Source organism: Rhamphochromis longiceps, linkage group LG18, assembly GCF_057381845.1.
Source record: "Rhamphochromis longiceps isolate RC_006_pf linkage group LG18, R_longiceps_female_GT1.1, whole genome shotgun sequence".
Taxonomy (NCBI): Eukaryota; Metazoa; Chordata; class Actinopteri; order Cichliformes; family Cichlidae; genus Rhamphochromis; species Rhamphochromis longiceps.
Window position 1 is genome coordinate 530,711 of NC_140574.1, and position 20,449 is coordinate 551,159.

At 45.5% G+C, this 20,449-nt stretch overlaps 1 protein-coding gene across 2 annotated transcripts; it reads left to right on the plus strand.

The window, feature by feature from the left end:
- The first annotated feature begins 3,654 nt into the window (after positions 1-3,654).
- Positions 3,655-19,334, plus strand: LOC146647296 (cadherin-7-like). Of its 2 annotated transcripts, XM_085388504.1 has the most exons (12): positions 3,660-7,940; positions 8,419-8,703; positions 9,627-9,921; positions 10,433-10,552; positions 11,011-11,178; positions 13,172-13,359; positions 14,978-15,231; positions 15,309-15,445; positions 15,515-15,636; positions 15,904-16,021; positions 16,716-16,970; positions 18,021-19,332. In XM_085388504.1, exons 1-12 carry the CDS (start codon positions 7,881-7,883, stop codon positions 18,491-18,493), a joined length of 2,475 nt encoding a protein of 824 aa, XP_085244630.1. In that variant the 5' UTR covers positions 3,660-7,880; the 3' UTR covers positions 18,494-19,332. The 2 variants fall into 2 exon arrangements, with proteins under 2 accessions (XP_085244629.1, XP_085244630.1); XM_085388503.1 differs by having other exon boundaries at positions 3,655-7,940; positions 15,309-15,636; positions 18,021-19,334.
- Positions 19,335-20,449: the final 1,115 nt, after the last annotated feature.

Here is a 20,449-nt window from a genome sequence, read left to right on the forward strand (position 1 = left end):
CTCTCAGCTGCAGACTCGCTGCTGTTTGACAGTAAAGAACAAAGTGAACTCAAATCTGATCTGAGCTCAGCCGGTGCAGCGGACCTGTTTCAGGAGCAGATATTAATGCTGCTCACTGCTGCTGACAGAAATAATAATGAACTTATTATTTATTAAAACATCACACTAGTAAAAACTTCACAGCCTCCGACTGTTCACACACAGAGCTGTGAGGGATCTTCCAGGAATGGCGACAGTATTTTCTGGAGAACTGATTGGTCAGCAGGTGGTGATGGAAACATCAGTAAATCGCCATGTTAAGAAATGAACCACCTTCACAGTCCAGAAGCCCCAAGCTTAACCTTGAAGGTATCCGGATAAGACGAGGTCCTGCGTCACAGTACAGCCTCCAGCTTCAGGTTCAGACCTGTCACAGGTGTTACTGCAGCACAGTTATTATACAGAAATGCATTTAAAGCACTAAACACATTGAAGCCCTGTCAGTTCTGTCTTTGTCTGTAGTTGGAGACCACGGCGAGTTCACAATGGGAATCTGTGACAGGAAGCAGGAAGCACTTCACAGTTCTCATTCCTGTTCTTGCTTGTTGTTGTTGTTGTTGTATGTCATTGTGTCCACTGTCGTGTGTCAGTCTGAAGGCCAGCTTCAGCTGCTCTAGGGCAGTGTGTCCTCTGCTGTGGTTCCTGCAAATTTCAAACATGCAGCAGTGCAGCCGCTGCCTTGATCACACAGCCTTAGCTAATTATGTTTCCAAGATGCCTTTACTTTCCAAGGCTTTAGAGAAAATTGTTTTCAGTCAACTGAGATGGATGGAATTTTTTTTGTGTGATTTATTTAATTATTTTATTTATATCTTATGTAATTTTATTATTTAGTTCAAATCTACAGCACTTTGTGCTTTATGAATAAAAGTGATGATGATGATGATGATGCTCTGCTGTTTGTGGATGAGCTGTGTTCATGTTGAAGGTATTCAGGCATGGTCCACAGCTCTGAGGGTATGAACATCACCAACCTCTGAGCTCTGCTTCATGAATCTCTGAATCATCAGCACAGACGATGGAGTCACTGACCTTGTTCTTACCTGCTGACCTGTCTGTTCTTGGCTGTTTGTGTCACCTCTCTCTGTGTCTGTTGATCTTGTTGTTCAAATAAATGTGAACTGAAGAGTCTGGGCCTGTGTAAATTTAAGTTTGAAGCAGACGTATGACCCTTTGTTGACACCTGAGTAACTCTGCTGTGGTTTGAACTGCTGCAGAAGTGTCCTTAAGTCAAACCTGCAGAGCTCAGCTGTGAGTTCTTGTTTGTCTGCAGGACTTGTTTATCTCTGGAAACAATCAGCTTGTCCTCCGCTCCACTTAGCACAGCGAGGAGATGTTTCCCAGCATGCTCTCTGCCCGGTGCAGTCCTGGTGACAACAGCTGTCCTCTCACTGATGTCATGGTTTCATGCGGTAGTGTTTTTTTTTAGCTGTGTGTGTGTGTGTGTGTGTGTGTGTGTGTGTGTGTGTGTGTGTGTGTGTGTGTGTGTGTGTGTGTGTGTGTGTGTTGCCCTCAGTAGCACTTGATTCACTTCCTGTGAACACCTGAGCTCAGAGCAGCTGCAGGCTGTCACAGATCAGAACACCTGAGACTCACGGGTCTCTGTGGCTCCGCCCCCACCCCTTTAGACAAACGGAAGATTCACATTAGGTACCTATTACCTTGCAGTACTGACCTTTGACCTCTGAGACAGTTTTCTGTCCTATATCAGTTGCTTGTCCACTTAACAACAGCATAACCACAGCCTCACCAAGCTTTAAACTGTGCAGCACTGTCATCGCTCAGTTCCTGGCTGTTCCTCTCAAAGTGGAAACACACACTTCTTCTCATTCTAAATATAAACAGCTGTCCTGTGAGCTGCATGTCATAAACCTGCAGATGAACCACGGCAGAGTTTGATCTGCTGATGAACTGCTGAGACCGACATGAGAAGATGAAGAGGATAATGCTGATGAAGGTGGCGTGGTGGTAGACTTCCTGTGATGTTTGACTTAAGCTTGATAAAATCTTGTGGCAGCTCCTGCAGGCAGACTCCCACTCAGTAGACAAAGTCAGCCTTTTCTCTTTCTCTCTCTCTCTGTTTACTCAAGTAGCTCAGGAAAATGTACTGGTTCATTTCCAGTAACTGATCAGCTGACCAAGAGCAGCGATCATTCAGGCAGGTGATGAGCACAGGTAGGACGGAAGTTTGGAAACGAGGCTCAACAGAACAGTTCCCTGTGGTTTTTTCTTCTTCACCTCTGATTTGGACTTCCTGCAGCTTATATGTTATTTATTCTTATTTCCTGCTGTCTGGTGTAAATGTCAAACAAGCATCTTCACACTGGGCCCTGCAGGAGCCCATCAGAGCTCCTTCAGACCTTTATCAGTCCTTATTCGTCACAGTCCGGGGTCTGTGACCCAGCATTTTGTGTTTTTGAATTATGAATAGTCTTTGATTTCATTGTTATTTCGTTTCTAGTCTCTTAATTTCTGTCTCTGTGCTTCCCCTGAGTTCCTTGTGTCATGTCCAGTGTTGGGACTAACGCGTTATTAAGTAACGCGTTACAGTAACTACGTTATTATTGTGGTAACGAGCACGGTAACTAGTTATTATGCCAAAATCAGGAACGCGTTAGTCGTTACTGGGATTTAGATAGGGTCGTTACTCGTTACTTCGTGTGGTGGCTATCGCGGAGCTTCCACAGATTCAGTAACATTAGCAAGTGGTGGAGGCCAGCAGGTGGATGAGAGAAAGCAACACGTTCTGGGGCTGGAGAAAGGGGATGCAGAAGGAAAAGAGACCCGAGGCGGCCGCCGGTCCGAGTGTGACCTGAACTCCAGGTAAGAAGTTATGACCTGCAGTCTCTCTGGGTCAGATATAAACCAAGTTTAGGTGGAGTTTATTTTCGTTATGCTGACTTTTTCCGTACTGCGTGCTAGCTAGCATGACGGAGTTTCTATACAGCTGGGTGGTGCTATGATGTTAATGATGTTGAACTTTATTTTGTTCATAAGTTATTAGAGTTGCCAACCGTCCCGTCTGGTATTCAGAGAAAATATTACGCGTTTCGTATTGAGGTGAAAAGGAACAGTTTGTCCCGTAATTCAGCTACAATGAAAAAGGCACAAAGCTGGAGTTATTCTGTGTCTTTGCTGCACAGCTGCCTCTTCTTCTCTCATTCTCCCCTCTCCCGTTTCTACTTCAATCATGAAACTGATCGATGATCAGCTGATCGGCTCTCTTGTTTATTTATCGCCCACTTTGCGCCAGAAAGAGGAAACCAGCGGATGTCGCGCTAAACAACAGCAGCATGTTTAAGCTTGATCAGCTGTTGTTAGAATGTATTTAATATTAATTTCTAGTATCAGCTGATGTTTGCTGGAGCCACAGCTGTAAAGCTGCTGGTCATGATATGGTTTGGTTATCTGGTGAGAGGGAAACATGAAGATGAAACCAGGAGATGTCCTTACTGGATCATCAGAGCTGTGATGGAGAAACAGGTTTACCTTTTAGGTGACATGGATGAGTTGAAGTTATGAACTGTTTCTGAGAGACAAATAACACCAGGATCCTTTTCTAAGCAGCTGACAGCTGGTAACTGTGCAGGGGCGGATCTAGCAAAGTTTTGCCAGGGGGGCAGGTAGGGCATTAACAGGGAGAGGTGGGCACAAAGAAATACTTTTCTATCTTATTCTCATTTAAAATTTCTAGCTTTTAAAAAATAATTATCTGAATCTTACAACAAACGATTGATAGATTGATGCATATATACCATCAAAACAGTGTACATCACTGTCACAACAGCGTTTGTTTTCATTCAAAGGCTTTATGATTTTTCCTATAATGGCGGGCCGGTCTGTAGTCAAATTCTCCGGGCCAATTTTCTGTCCCAGTCCAGCCCTGTATGCAGCTCATCTGCAGTCTGGTGTTACCTACATCTTCCTATTCAGAAGGCAGAATTTCCGAGTTCTGAGTACAATCAAAGCACCACGACTGCAGTTTTTGTGTTGGATGTAAAAGGCGCACCTGACGCTGTGACGTAGGCTAGAATCATGGCAGCAGTCAATGACGGTCCAGGTGTGGGATTTCTCTCGTGGAAATATGCACATTATCTTTTCCTTTCTATTGGTAGGTGGCACAGTGCACTGTGGCAGGTAAGCAAGCTAGAAGACTGGCAAAGTTATGGAAGAAACACATTAACAAGAGAATTCTGAGTAAAACCAAAGTTACTTTCCCTAGTAACTAGTTACTTTGAAAGTAACGAGTAACTTGAAGTAACTGAGTTACTTTTGAGAGAAGTAACTAGTAATGTAACTAAGTTACTATTTTAAAGTAACTTACCCAACACTGGTCATGTCTGACCCAGTTGTGTCATGTTTCCTGTTTTACTTTGACAGTCTCGAGTGCCTGCCTTACGTTTCCTGTTTTACTTTTCAGTTTTGCTTCCCCCAGCCTCGTTGTGTGTCATTTCCTCGTTATCCCTCTACAATCATATGACCCCCTCAGAGGGGTCAATTGTGTGTTTAAGCCCTCGTGTTCCTCTGTTTGTCGCCAGATCATCTACGTATTTCCCAGTGCATTTCCTATTTTTCAGTTTTCACATCTCAAGGTTTTAAAGTTTTTTATACATGTTTCTAGTTTCCTTCCTGTTTAGCTTTTGTCAGTGTAGTCATTATCTTACTGCGCTGTGTTTGTGTTTCTTCTGCCTCAACAAAAGGTGTGTTTTCAGTTTAAGTCCGTTGCCAGTGTTTGCATTTGGGTCCACACTCTCTCTCCACTCCACCCCTTTGCTACTACAGTTAGGTGGAGTGGAGAGTATTGTAATGTAGACCCTACAATAATACATACAGAGAAAAAAACCCAACAATCATATGACCCCCATGAGCAAGCACTTTGGCGAGAGTGGGAAGGAAAAACTCCCTTTTAACAGGAAGAACCAGGCTCAGGGAGGGGCGGGGCCATCTGCTGTGATTGGTTGGGGTGAGAGAAGGAAGACAGAATAAAGACATGCTGTGGAAGAGAGACAGAGGTTAATAACAGATATGATTCAATGCAGAGAGGTCTATTAATACATAGTGAGTGAAGAAGAAACACCCAGTGCATCATGGGAATCCCTCAGTAGCCTACACCTATTGCAGCATAACTAAGGGGTGACCGTGGCTCAGGGGGTTGGGAAGCGCATCTGTAACTGGAAGGTTACCAGTTCGATCCCCGGGCTCTCTGTCCTGGTCGTTGTGTCCTTGGGCAAGACACTTTACCCTACTTGCCTACTGGTGATGGCCAGAGGGGCCGATGGTGCGATATGGCAGCCTCGCTTCTGTCAGTCTGCCCCACAACTGTAGCTGCCTCCACCAGTGTATGAATGTGAGAGTGAATGAATAGTGGCATTGTAAAGCGCTTTGGGTGCCTTGAAAAGCGCTATATAAATGCAATTATTATTATAAGGGAGGATTCAGGGTCACCTGATCCAGCCCTAACTTTAGCAAAAAGGAAAGTCCTCCATCAGACATCCATCACGATCTCTTCACACCTCAGGACTCTTTTCAGTCATTTGATCCACAGTCTGATTAATCACACATCAGTCAGTAATCAATAACAGGCCCTGATGCCCTTTAATTCAACTTTCTGAACATTGTTTTGTGTTTAAGCTTTGAGTTTTGACTTGAGGCCTCCCCTGTGAGTTTTCATTCTCACTGAGAGTCTGTCAGAGGTTCAGCTTCTCCTTGCTTTCTGTCATCTATCTCCTGTTTCAGTGCTGGATTTTCATATTAAAGCGAGAGTAACAGCATCTTTATTAGAGATGGCACGATACCACTTTTTTATGTCCGATACCGATATCATAAATTTGGATATCTGCTGATACCGATATGAATCCGATATAGTGTTTTTTAATCAACAAAACTGTTTTTTTTAAATATCTTGCTGCATTTTGTATAAGTTCATACTCAAGTTTAAAACAACAACTACACTAAAGCTATTCTGTTATACCTGTATGCAAAAAAAATATTTCATAGTTCAGCAATACTGATCAATCTAATAAACTTAAACCTACACCATCCTCCCTATTCTGGTATTTTAAAGAGTACTTAGCATAAATATTAAGCAACCTAACTAATAGGGTTCCAACTCCCAGCAACAAAAATAAATAAATAAAAAATAGGGAACCACCCCTCACGCTCCACCTCATGATGCTTAATCGACGTAATCAACCTTAGTTTGATGCAGTGTGAAAAAAAATGCACAGAAATCAATTATTTTTCAAGAAATATTAAATAGATTCAACATCTTTCTTCAACAAAATTGCAGACTGCACAGATGGTACCTTCCCAAAGGAAAAAGTACTATAGCTTACTAGGGTATATTAGACTTAATAGTTACTATATACAGTAATGGACTTCTATTCATTTTACATCAGATTAAAACTTTGGGTGTCAGATAATTATTTATTAAAAGCTAGACCTTTTAAATGAGAATAAGAAAGAAAAGTATGTCTTTGTGCCCCCTTTTCCCTGTTAATGCCCTATCGGCCCCCCTGGCTAAACTTTGCTAGATCCGCCCCTGCACAGTTACCAGCGTCAGCTACGTAGAAAAAGATCCTCGAGTAGAAAGTAATATTAAATAAATTCTAACAACAGCTGATCAAGCTTAAACGTGCTGCTGTTGTTCAGCCGCTGGTTTCCTCTTTCTGGTGCAAAGTGGGCCAAAAACAAACAAGAGAGACGGACTCACGACAGAAAAGCCGATCAGCTGATCATTGATCAGTTTCATGATTGAAGTAGCAGCAGGAGAGGCAGTCGCTCGTTAAGCTTAACGCAGGAATGCTTTACAAACATTCAGAGATGGACTTACACACTTGCTTTACTTCTCTCGGGGATAACTTTGTCGGAGATGAAATGCCGGGTTGCTAGCGAAGCTCCACATGCTATCCAGACCACCACAGGTCCCGCATGCCACCGCCGCTCTATCACGTGATGCATACTGCTCTGACGTGCTAACGTTCTGAGGCGAGTTATAGCGTGTTGCAAGTTTTGTGAGGTGCTTTCGTGATATTTAATGGATCGATTACATTTTTTATTTTTCTCCGATACCCGATCCAGTAATTTAGGTCAGTATCGGACCGATACCGATACGTAATATCGGATCGGTCCATCTCTAATCTTTATGTGGCCATCTCAGGCACAGCAGCCCCACCCACCTGTCCAAACCTTCAGTCAGAAGAAACTGAGTGGAGAGTCAGTATCAGAAGGATCATTTTGAACTGTGAATCATACAAAGCTGCTCTAGAGACCTGGGACAAACATACAGCACTTAAATGAACATGTTTGAGGAATGCTTTGCTGTGATCTATCCTTGTTAGGAACTTGTTCCTATTAAAAATGATCTCTTCCAAAAATATCTCTGTAAATGTCAGCGAGAAACTGTGAGGAAGAGGAGCAGGAGGAGTTTCAGACAATGAAGATTTTTGTAATGGGAGGAGAAAATGTTGCATGACGGTGAGCTGAGGAAACCTGGAGGGTTAGAAGTTGCAGGGATAACGTTTGTGCTCCATCTCCGTCCAACACAGAAACTCGGCAGGGTTCAAAAACCCGTAAAAACTTCAAAATGACAAAGTCCTCATTACAAGTGTTCAGGCTTATTGAGGAGCACTTATTGAGAAGATGTTCATTAAAACAACACATGAAGAAGCTGCCGTCCTCGGTCCAAGTCATTTGACTCCTCCCCCCCTGCTGATGAGGCGGAGCCTAACACCCCCTCCTCAAAGGGAGCGGGGTTTGTGTGACAGACAGAGAGTGGCAGAGAGGGATAGAGCGTCGGAGCTGCTGCTACTCTTTCATCAATAATCAGTCATCGTCATCTGATGCAATTGCTGTCAATAACCTACAGATCCACAGGGGACGGTCCGATCAGCAGCTGGAAGGTAAGACTGCTGGTTTGTGTATTTAAGGTCAGAGTTGGCAAAAACAGCAGATTTAAGAGTGAGGAGAGTGCTTTCAGATTACTGGAGCAGATTTAACGGGATGAAGAGGAGCTTCAGATTAACAAAATCCTTTAAACTGGGCTAAAATATGTTTCTATAATCACACTTCTCCAACGTTGTACGTTTGCTTCATAAAAAGTTCAGAGGGTAACACAAAGAGATGCTCTGCAGCAGCACTCTGAGATAAATCCTTCAAACTGAGCTCATTTACATCGCAGTAATGTTACCAAACTGATCATTGGAAAATGACTGAGTTACATTTTGATTCATTTGTCTCAGGATTTTGTTAAAAATTCAAAGTGAGCTGAGAACTCATTCATGCCCTGATAGAGTTTAATGACATCATCAATATTAAAAGAGAGGACAGGTGCTTACCGTAAACTTTCATTCTCTTTGGCTCAAACGATCCCACCAGCAGCTCCTGCCACTGACATCTTTTTGCTGGCCACGCCTGTTAACCTCAGAGATGAGCTTTCTGCGTCTCCCGAGCATGCTCACTGTAATCATCCTTTCCCTGTGGGAGACGTCCGGCTGCGGGGCAATGACGCTGAACTCCACGGCCCTCCTTCAGGTGTCAGCAAGAACACGAGGAGGGGGAGCGGGTGTCTACTCCACCCAGAGCAGGAGGAGGAGAAGCTGGGTGTGGAACCAGTTCTTCGTCCTGGAGGAGTACACGGGAGACGAGCCGCTCTACATCGGAAAGGTACGAACTGTAGATTTACAGATTTAGTTTAAATGACGGCTCCAGGCCCAGGGCCCGTGCAGGTGCCCGTGCAGGTGCCCGTACCGGTCCGGGCCTACGTCCTGGCTCTGCATCATAGATGTGGGGTTCAGATGTGTCGGTGCGAAGGAGATGTTTCTGTGCAGCTTTGTTGCAGCAGATTTAAAGTGTCTCTGAACCAGAACAGAAACTCGTTTTTGTTCCCAGCAGCAGTTCATAGCTCATACTTTTGTTTTGGATGAGAACTTTAAGCATGTCACAGACCCAGAAGTCCAAACAGAAACCAATAATGAATAAACAAAATTCTTCAGGGAAAAAATTAAGAAACATAAAACTAGCGGTAATTCTACTGAATCTAAAGTGGATTAAAAATATGACAAACTTTAATCAGGAAGTTCTTCTGGGTACTGGATTAGGACTTTTCCAAGAACATCGGATATCAAACTGGTATTTGGAAAGCGTTCATTTGGAGAAAGCCCAAAGACGAAAGGGAACAGAGTGAGGGAACTAAAGGACATCAGGAGGAACTCCACTCTGAGTTTATGGTGTGGATGGATGTACCTGGTGAACCTGGTACAGTGTGGCTGTGGTTCAGGAGTAAGAGTGGGACGTCTCCTAACTGGGAGGTTGATGGTTTAATCCCTGGCGTATACTGAGCTCTTACTTGTCCATTGTACTGTGTGAATGTTAGCAGCACTGAGTCAGGCTTGTAGTAAGAAATGTGGCATAAAAACACCAGTTTGTTGATTGTGCAGTTCAAAGGTCAAAACAGTGAAACAGGTGATGCTTATTTAAAGTGAAACGGGCACATTTGCTTTGTTTCACGGCGAGCTCCACCTTTGAAGGTTCATTTTCTCGAAAATAACAATAAGAAATATTTGTTGTACTCAACTGGTTTCCTGCAGCTCCACTCTGACCTGGATAAAGGTGACGGACAGGTGAGGTACGTCCTGAGCGGCGAAGGAGCAATGTCCATCTTCTCCATTGATGAGGACACCGGAGACATACACACCACCAAAAGCTTGGATCGGGAACAGCAGGCGTACTACACACTGAGAGCTCAGGCTCGAGACCGAAATACCAACCTGCCGCTCGAACCCGAGTCCCAGTTCATCATCAAGGTCCAGGACATCAACGACAACGAGCCCAAGTTCCTGGATGGACCGTATGTGGCCCGGGTGGCTGAGAGGTCACCTGTAGGTGAGTCCAGAACCAGCTTTTGTCTTCACATAGTCCCGTGTGAACAGGCAGATTTCATGTGTGAGTGTAGTTAGCTTTTTTACAGTCCACTCGTTTCTATCTGCACTGAAGTCACCTCAGCTGAACGTGAATTAGATCAGCAGCGATTCAGCAAGCAGAAGCCATTTTCATAGACTTCTGCTTGTAACGTGAAAACCTGATGTCATGCAGGCTTTTAATGTGAAAGTCTGAGGTTGAACAGGCAATGTACAAACCAGAGCTGAGCAGGTTCTTGTTGTGAAACACCTGGATAGGTTTTCTGTCCTCCAGGTGAGTCTCCTGTTGTTGGTCCCATTGCACATGCTCACTAGTGTTGATCCTGAAACGTTAAGACTTCAGTTAAGTCCCTTGGTTTGTTTTATGAAGACACCATCTCAGAATTCACTAGTTGGAGCAAATCCAAATTTAGGTTTGACAGCGTTTCTACGAGACGGCAGCACTCCCTGTTTGAATAAAGTTTGATTTTGTACAGGTACGTCTGTGTTGACCGTGGTGGCGACAGACGCCGATGATCCGACCTATGGAAACTCCGCCCACCTGGTTTACAGCATCCTGCAGGGGCAGCCATATTTCTCTGTGGAGCCAAAGTCAGGTGAGCGTGTGGCTGTGAAACGCAGAGAGCACTTGGTGACGCCACGACCAGTTGGGATTAAACTGCTACAGACCATGACTGACTTTACCCATGAGCGTTTGGCTGCAGAGTTGTCTGTAACCACCTTCGTGTTGAAGGTGACACGGTCACGCCTCCTCTCTGAATCCTCCTTTGCTGCTTCACACATCAGATGTAGTCAGATTGCAGCAGATTAAAGCGGATTAAAGCAGCTTCGGCCTCTTCGCCTGAAGCCGCTTTATTTACTGTGTGTAAATGAGGCCACATGATGTCACGTTCACATCGGTTTGTGTCGGCGCCGCACAACACCTGTGACCTTTTTAATGTCAGCATGTGGATCAATTATGAATGCGTCATGTTGATTATGTCACATTCCGATGTTTGTCATCTGGGCGCTCATGCTCACCTTCAGACTGTGCTAATGTCTCACCTGTCTGCAGGTGTGGTGCGTACAGCCCTGCCCGACATGGACCGGGAGCTGCGGGACCATTACCTGCTGGTCATCCAGGCCAAAGACATGATTGGTCAGATGGGAGGTCTGTCAGGAACCACAACGGTCACTGTGATGCTGACTGATGTCAACGACAACCCACCTCGCTTCCCCCGCAGTGAGTCTCACCTGAGAGCATCCTGTTAACACCTGTTCATTGATATTTGACTCTCTCCTTTTCCTGTCCTTCTGGATTCAAACCTAACAGAGTTTCTTTAGAAATCACAGCTCCTCCCTCTGCCTGCTGGATTTTTAACAGTGAGCCTGCAGAGCGTCGTGACTTTATTCCAACATGATGTCCTGAGATTGCGGAGTGTTACAAGTATTTAGGGTTGTTCTTGACCACAAACTGTGTTTTGAGCCTCATGCTGATGCCGCTACCAAACAAGTTCAGCAAAAACTGTTCTTTTTAAGGCAAATGAGATCTTTTAATGTCTTATCTGAAATTTTGTCCTTGTTTTACAGAAGTTTTATTGAATCATTTATCTGCTTGGTTTGGTAACATGACTCTGAAGAACAAGAATCGGTTGGGACTTTGGGTAAAAACTTGCAGCGAACTCTCAGGGCGTTTGGCAAGACGGACTTTTGACCATTTGTAACAAGCATGTGCTGAGGAAGGCTCATTCTGTTAACCGTTTGAACCATCCACTTCACACTGACTTTGACTTGTTGCCCTCTGGCCGTTGTTTTAGAGTACCTGTGAGGACGACCAAAGACTCCTGGTTTCTTTTATCCCGACTGCAACCTGTCTTCTTAATGGAAAATAAATGTCTTGTGGCTTTTTATTATTGTTTTGTTTATTCTCATTGTTGCACTGGTCACAGGCTGCCTCTCTGACCCAGTGCTTTATTTTGTATTTTTGAGTCTCTTATGTTAAGGTTGTATGATAAGTTCCTTTGTTATTCTTATTTAAGGTTTAGTTGAGTTTTGGTTTGCCATTATTATCATCTGTCTCATGAGTTTTTTAAATTCTGTTTCTTGTCTTTCATGTGTTTTAGGGCTGTGTATTGTGTTGTCATGTCTACGTCTCCATGTTTCCTGTTTTATTTTGAAAGAGTCTGGTGCGTTCTTGTTCATTGTGACTTTCCACCTCGGCTGTATCCCAATTCAGGGTCTGCAGCCTTAAAGGCGCATTTTAAGGCCGATTACGTCACAGCGACGCGCCGAAGGCTGTCCCAATTCAAAGGCTGCTCGAAATGCGGCCCTCAAATGCGTCCTTCATTCCCCTGAATTTTAAGGACGTGGTGGTTTAGACTTCGTGGCCCACCATATCCCAGAATGCATAGCGCGGCGGTGGGTGTGGATAATTTTGCTGAAAAAAAACGGCGGATGAGGGGCGGCCGAAGAGTAAACTTTAAGTACTGAATATGATGTCACTTATTTATGTGCAAATGTTTAATAACGAAGAACATTAAACATTACTGTTGGCCACATGTCGGCAAAGTCATGTGACATTAGTGACGTTTGTACTAACTTGGTTTTAAAGCCTTTATTTTAAAATATACGCCGTTCAATAGCTGAGCTTAATCTTACAGAGAATGATCAAAGCTCATGTAGAAACAAACAAATGAACAAAAGATTTTCTCCTTCATTTCTGTCAAACACAGCTGTATGGCACGTTTCCAGCTGTTAGTATCATGGTTGCTAAGCAACCTGGGCAGCGCGACGGAGGCTAGACCGTCCCATCTCACAAGCCTCGCACTTCCGGCCTTACCGGTCTTTGAGTACGCGGCCCTTGAGGATCGTTGAGGCTGCAGACCCTGAATTGGGACACAGCCATTGTGTCAGCTGTTTCCCCATGTGTCCCCACTTCCCCTGATCACCTCCTGTGTATTTACGTCCTCTGTTTTCTGTGTTTCATTGTCAGGTCATCTGTGATCCCCACCATAGTCTCTCATAGTTTTCATGTTTATCTCCTGCCACCAGCCAAATAAAGGCTCGTTTTTTTGTTCACCTGACCTCTCCCTGCTTCTGGGTCCTGTTCACAACACATACCCCGCTGTGACTGCGCTTGCTGTTGCACTAATTTCCCCAGAGACAATAAAGAATTGAATTGAACTGAAGGGGGCGCTGCAGGCACTCATTCAGGCTTCATCCTCTGTGACCCACAGAGAGTTACCAGTTCAGCGTCCCAGAATCCACACTGGTGTCAGCGGTGGTCGCGAAGATCAAAGCTCTGGATGCGGACGCGGGTCCAAACGCTGAGATGGACTACAGGATCCTGGACGGGGATGGACTGGGAACCTTCAGGATGCTCACAGACCCCCACACACAGGAAGGACTGGTCATCCTGATCAAGGTTCTGGATTATTTGTAGGTCACAGAAATCTCCAGTTTTTGGTTCTGATGTTTCTGTCCACTGTGAACTCTTCCGAGTCTTCTCGGGACGCGTCCCTGTGATCGTTGCATCATCGCGTTAGCACTGGCCTCGTGTGCGTCCCAGAGGACGTCCCTGCTGCTCGGCAGCTGCTCACAGCTGTTTAAATTTAGCTCGCTGCGTCTCTTGCAGATGACATTTTTTTTATTGTTCTGATTTTAGATTCATCGCTCAGATAAAGGTTTCCTTTCTGTTCTCTTCTGTCAGCAGTCGTGTCTGTTCCAGCACAATGAGAATAAATGTGGGTGTCACCTTCACATAATCGCATGACCACGTTTTACTGATGGCCACGCTAGTTTATTCAACCCAGTAACATGACTTACAAAGGAGAACAAAAGTAGATAGGTTTCCAGCTTCGGTCAGTCTGACCTCCATGTGTCGCTGGCTCCAGCGGTGGGCAGCAGATAAATCATCTCCCTGTGTGTAGTTTCAGATCTGGGCACCACTAACTGAAAGCCCTGCTGATATGAAGTCAGATACATCAGGGCCTGAGCCATCCTCCGACTTTTAAACCATTAGCAATACTTCTTGGAAGCTAAGACAGGGAGTTGGAGTGATGTGCTCTGTTTTCTAACTGCAGCCGTCTTTCCAGCCTTAGAGGAAGCCAGTAAGTAGAGCATCGTCATCCCTGTACACACGAATAAGCCTCTCAAGTCTTGCTGGACACATAAAACATCTCAGGCTTGTCTCTGTTAAAGTGCCAACTGTCCACAAAAAGGTATTTTTGTGACAGAGCCAACTCGTCTGTGTAACCCACCCTGCATTCATGACATAATGGACTGGAGGACTGACCCTTGAGCCTCCATGAGGCATGGAGCTAATTCCTGCCTTCTACCTGTCTGAGAAGCACACCTGAGTTCTCACCTGTACTGAGGTGTAACAGTAACGGGGTCTGTTTTCAGGTGACCATCTTTTAACACATTTATGAGAGCAGCTTCTGTGCTGTGACTGAAACATTCAGCAGTTTGATTAAAAGTCACTTTCCCTTACTGGTAAATTTCATGTTAATGAACACTAAATGCAGCAGGATATAATTTCTGTTCTTTAGCGATGCAGAGAAAACGCCAGCAGGATGTGTAAGACGGCAGAAACATCCTGGTAGCTTCAGTTTTCTTTATACAGAAAATAACTGATTTGAGTTTGTAGGTGAAATAAGCTCCTGAGGTTTTTACCTTCTGATTACGTTGGAGAGCCGTGTTCTCGTCTGACTCGCAGCTCTCTTAATAATTACGCTGTAGTTCTTTTCCTATTTGCTGCCAATGTGACGTTTCTAATGTTGTAAGCTGGACCGTGGTGCACAGACTCTGTCATAGCTCTGGCCTCCATTCCCATGAAGGCCCCTCTTGATGAGGTGCAGCTCAAACATCTGTTGGTGTGCTGTCAGGCGGCTCAGCTTTGTAGGAGCATCCACAGCGCTTCAGAAACAGTTAATGCATCGTGGCGTTTTTGTTACGCTAAATATTCAGAAGTACTCGGATCTCCAGGGAGAACAGCCTGCACTCAGAGGCACCTGTGATGTCATGTCCTCCCTCCTCCTCAGACTCTGGACTTTGAGACCAAGACCAGCTACGCTTTACGCGTCGAGGCATCCAATCGCTACATGGACACCCGCTTTCTGTCAGCTGGGCCGTTCAGCGACGTGGCGACAGTCCGGCTGCAGGTGGAGGACGTGAACGAGCCTCCGTGTTTTTCCCCCCGCATCAGCCAGATGGCGGTTTCAGAGGCAGCGCCGGTGGGAACTGAGGTGGGATCGGTTTCAGCTCACGACCCCGACGCCTCAAATTGTCCCATCAGGTAAGACGCGAGGCGGTAAAATCACTGCAAACACATTTCCACCAAAACGCAAAGACAACACCTGTGCTCCTCTGCAGGTACGCCATCGACAGGAAGTCGGACGTGGAGAACTACTTTGACATTGACAGACAATCAGGCGTGATCCGGACGAGCAGACGTCTGGACAGAGAGCTGAGCGCTCTGCACAACATCACTGTGCTCGCCACAGAGAGCTGTAAGTCACATGACATCAGTTTGTCTTCCTGCGAGCAGCAGGTGTATCTGACAGGTGTGTCTGTCTCAGTGGATCACTCTCAGGTGGGCAAAGCCGTGGTTCTGGTCTCTGTGACAGACGTCAATGACAACGCTCCGAGCTTTCCCGTCGAGTACCAGACATCCGTCTGTGAGGACGCCCAGCCGGGACAGGTGAGGCTCACTTGTGGCTTACAGACAGGTGTTCACAGAAAGGTGAGCGAGTGAGCAGAAGGCGAGTGAGCAGGTGTGTAGACAGACAGGTAAATACAGCTGCTGTGGCTGTGATGTCACTGATATCCGTTATTTAATGAGCATCGTCTGTGAAATCTCTGTAATCTGTTACTGAGATGGATCCAGAAGTCCCTTCTCAGGTCACATGAGCGTTGGTGACTGGATGTGCTTCTGATTTTCTGCCTCTGTTTGACCTTTGACCTTTAGATCATTGTGACGCTGAGCGCCGTGGATTTGGATGAACCTAAGAATGGACATCACTTCCTGTTTTCTTTGGCTGCCAAGGCTGCCTGGAACCAAAGCTTCGTCCTGAGAGACAACAACGGTACAGTCCACCTTAATCAGTATACAGCAGAACTGTGCAGTCCACCTTAAAACCAAAGATAACTTCAATGAAACAGAGCAGCTCTGTGGTGTACATGGACCAGCCTGAATTTAAGGTTTAACGCCTCCTGTGTCAGTGATGTTGTGGCTGGTAGTCACATTGGAACCTGTCACTCATTGGTTCATGAGGAAAATAAGGGCCCTTAAACTGGGTGTAAGGGGATCACTTTAGTGCTGCAACAGTGAATTTTATGTTAACAAGCTGACGTCATGCACCGCCTGTCCTTGTTGTTCACTGGTGGCTACCTGCACTGAAACAGGATCCGCCCGTTAGCCGTAATATTCCCTTTGGAGAGACTTTGTGAGTGAGGACTGTGTGGAGGACGGCCCGTTTGAGTTGTGTGACCTGTCGGTTCAGCGGACCGCCCGGTTGGTGTCCCACGTTGTCTCGTCTTTGTGTGTTTGTCCCTCGTGGTTTCAGCGAACACACTGAGCGGTGCCATCTCTTTCTAACCCATTACCACAAAGCAAAAACCTTCACAGGATCTCCAGCTGCCAATCATCCATGAGCTTCTCGCTGTAGCTCCTCCCACACGTTTTAGTTCTTTGCTTGGCATGGCACCCCCTTAGATAGCACTCTGTGTTCCACCTTAAAAGCTGCTGGTGATGACGTCGATCTGTCTGTCTGTCCTCAGACAACACGGCGTCTGTCCTGACGTGGCGGGCCGGGTTCCTGCAGCGGGAGCGGCCGCTCTACTTCCTGCCGGTGGTGATTTCAGACTGCGGGACTCCGCCTCTCAGCAGCACCAACACGCTGACCGTCACCGTCTGCGAGTGCGATCTTCATGGAAATCGTCGCAGCTGCGTCCAGGAGATGTCAGCGCTGCTGCTGCCAGAAGGCCTCAGCCTCGCCGCTGTTGTCCTCCTCACCGGTCTCCTCACACTGCTGGGTATGACCTGAGACAACGTCGCGCCTCTTCAAGTTAAACTCAGTAAAGTCAGAAACAAGAAGTAGAACCTGGTTGGCTTAGAGCTGATCCAGAACCTCTGTCCATGAGGTAGAATAAAAAAACTAGCTGAAGCTGGAGTAGATCATCAAACTGATGAAACTAGAACCAAATCTGAAGTCACCTGAAAGCAGCGAGCTTTTAGTTTTTCTCCTGTTTTTTATTTTATTGGGTATATTTTATGTTTGTTTTTTATTATTTAGTTCCAGTGTAGAGCATTTTGTGTCAGCTGTGGAGTGCTCTATAAATGATGATGACTTCATTGGGACACTGACGGGCTCAGCTTTCACGTGTCTGCCAGGAACATTACCCCGACCAGCTGTTCTCAGCATCACCTGTACCATCTTGTCAGGGTTTGGTGGGGTCTGTGAAAACGATCGAATCAGCTGCCAGTCAGACGCTGCATAAGAAAACCTGTAGTGGTCTTTGGAGAATTTCTGACATAGAAAGGGTTACAACAGACGACCTTTTAATGTAATAGTTTAATTGTGAATTTTGTCTGTTTGTCAGCTCGTCTCTATGGAGATGGGTTTGGGGGGTAGCAGGAGGAGAGAAGCTGCAGAGAGGCGTGTAAGACTGCAACTCTGCTTCCTGGTCCCAACTCTGGTCATATTTTGGGGGGTTTAATAAATTTGTCCATATTTCTAGAAATAAGAGCTGCTCCATCCAAAGTGGGATGGATGCAAGACCAGGTTTCCTCCAGAAGGCTTGCCAATTATCTATGAAGATAGCTGGAAGCTGTTCGTTGGTCTGTAGCAGGGAAGCAAACAACTCTACCAGTGCAGAGAACAACAACAAATATCACACAAGGAGTAAAGTAGGATTCTGATATTGTGTGTGTGGAATTCTGAACCCATGTCACTTTCAGGAAGATGAAAACTTCCACATCCAGGGTCGTGCTGCAGAACTTCATTTAAAATTACTTGACTTTGCCGCCATCACCTCTGCCTTGTAAACTTTTTAAGATGACTCCACCCCTTCGTCTGCCCTTAGGTGTCGCTATGGTAACAGGGGCCATCAGACGCAGAAGGAAGGAGCCTCTGATTATTGACGATGAGCGAGATGTTCGTGAGAATATTGTTTGTTATGACGATGAGGGCGGTGGCGAGGAGGACACCGAGGCCTTCGACATGTTCACGCTGAGACACCTGAACGAGACCAAACGGAGCTACCATGTCACCGCCCCTGAGCCCCCGCCATCCAGGGAAGATAAACACCAACTGTTCCAGGAGTTCATCGAGGACCGGCTCCGGGAGGCCAACCTGGACATGACGGCACCACCCTTTGACTCTGTGCAGACGTACGCTTTGGAGGGCAGCGGGTCAGCTGCTGTGTCGCTGAGCTCGTTTAGCTCGTTAACCTCGCTGGAGTCGGAGCAGAGCTACCACTTCCTGAGTGAGTGGGGGCCAAAGTTTCGGAAGCTTGCAGAACTCTACAAAGACCGCGAGGGAGGTGGTGCCTCATAGAGTGCACGCCTTGCGGCAACAGGTGTGTGGTCTGTTTAGCCCATATGAACTGGATTAGTCCTCACACCAGGAGCTCTGAGCACCCTGAACCAGAGCAGAACCTGTAGAAGTACCGGCAGCTGGACCTGGAACCAGCCAGCTCGAGCTTGAGCTGCCTGACTGGACCTTTACGTAGTTACTGTGAAATATTTCCTGCTGTTGCTATTTCACAATAAAAGCTTGCCAGTGGTGCTGCTTTTATTTTGTAAGCCTGAATGTGTAACAACAGAAATAAAACTGAATTTATGAAAACTGCAGCTGCTGTTTTTACTGCTGTAACACGTCCCAAACGCTCAGCCTCTCCATGCTGACGTCGTCCTGTGACGTATGCACAACTCTGAATTTGGAGGAAAAACTTTTCAGCAAAAATGTTTTTAGTTTGTGACTCACTTTGATTTATTTTTTTTTAAGATTCTGATGAGTCCAGACTGAACCACTGATGGTTCTTCACGTGTGCTCACGTGTGACAAGCTTAGTGGGCGGGGCACAGAGATGCTTTCCACCATACAAAAAACATCTGGTATGTTAAATAGAAAGAGTGTTTGCTGTCCACTGAAACTGAAATGAGTGACTGTGAGTCGCTGCTGGAACAAACCAAGTATTACAGATATAATGCATCTTTTTTTTACCTCCAACTTTATTTCAACAGAAACTTTTAACGACCACCAGCATCATACAACTGTAGTGTAAAATTATCATACAGACAAAGATGGGTGTGTATAATTAAACACATAGGAAGAAATACCGATTAAAGGGGAAAAACAGTGAGAGATACAGTGACGCCAAATAATTAAATAAAGACATTAAAAATATTACAAATATGAATGGTTTTCAAAGTTTTCTTGTTGTGAGGAACAAATTGTAGTTTTCTGTTTCTGTGCTGAAAGTCTGAGAACTTCAGATGAGCGAGTCTCTCAGTCAGTCGTTTTGATCAGACGCCGTCAGAAACGAGCGACTTGTTTCCACGAGACCGGAGTAAAGCTAAATGTTTCTATATCGCTCTCATGGGTTTAGAGGTGTTGGATTGTGTGTCCACAGGTGTTTGTACTTTGCGTCGTAATAAAATGACGGTAAAAGGCTCCGCCCACTCTCTATCCATGTCTTACCATGCAACGACTCTGTGAATGGACTGGAGAAGTGTAGTGGTAGAGTCCTCCGTCAGGAATGAGATATGTGTGTCGACTTTTTATTCTCCCTTAAAATTATTATGCCATAACGCTGCCCAGAGCAGCTCTGCTAACAGGTTATGGGCCCAGAGCAGCAGTAAAGAGATCCTAGAGATCCTGTAACTGCCAAAGGAAGGGCAGCGTTTCCTGAAACCGCAAGTTACCGGCAGGTGTTAAAAGTTTGGCACGATTGAGTGAGTAAGCGTTTTTGTGCATCATGAGCAGACGCACGGCAGAGTCGGGCAGTCGATATTCCCGTTTGCAGTTTGATGGAGATGAAAGGAAATATGAGATATGGGAAACGAAGTTCCTTGGTCATCTCAGACTACAAGGTTTGAAAGATGTCATCTTAAAGGCTGAGGGTGATGAAGAAGCCGATGGTGAAGATGATGACAAAAATGCAGAAGCATATGCAGAGTTGATACAATTTCTGGATGACAAAAGTTTATCGTTAGTTATGAGAGATGCAGTTGATGACGGACGGAAAGCCCTAAATATTTTGAGAGGTCATTATGCAGGAGTGGGCAAGCCAAGGATCATAAGTCTGTACACCGAACTTACTTCTCTCACAAATGAAAAGAATGAAAGTGTGACGGACTATATTATCCGAGCAGAAGCAATTATCACAGCGTTAAAAAATGCGGGTGAGTCATTAACTGATGGACTTCTGATCGCAATGATAATGAGAGGTCTACCAGAGACGTTTAAACCCCTGATTGTGCACGTTACACAGAGCGAAGCAAAAATCACA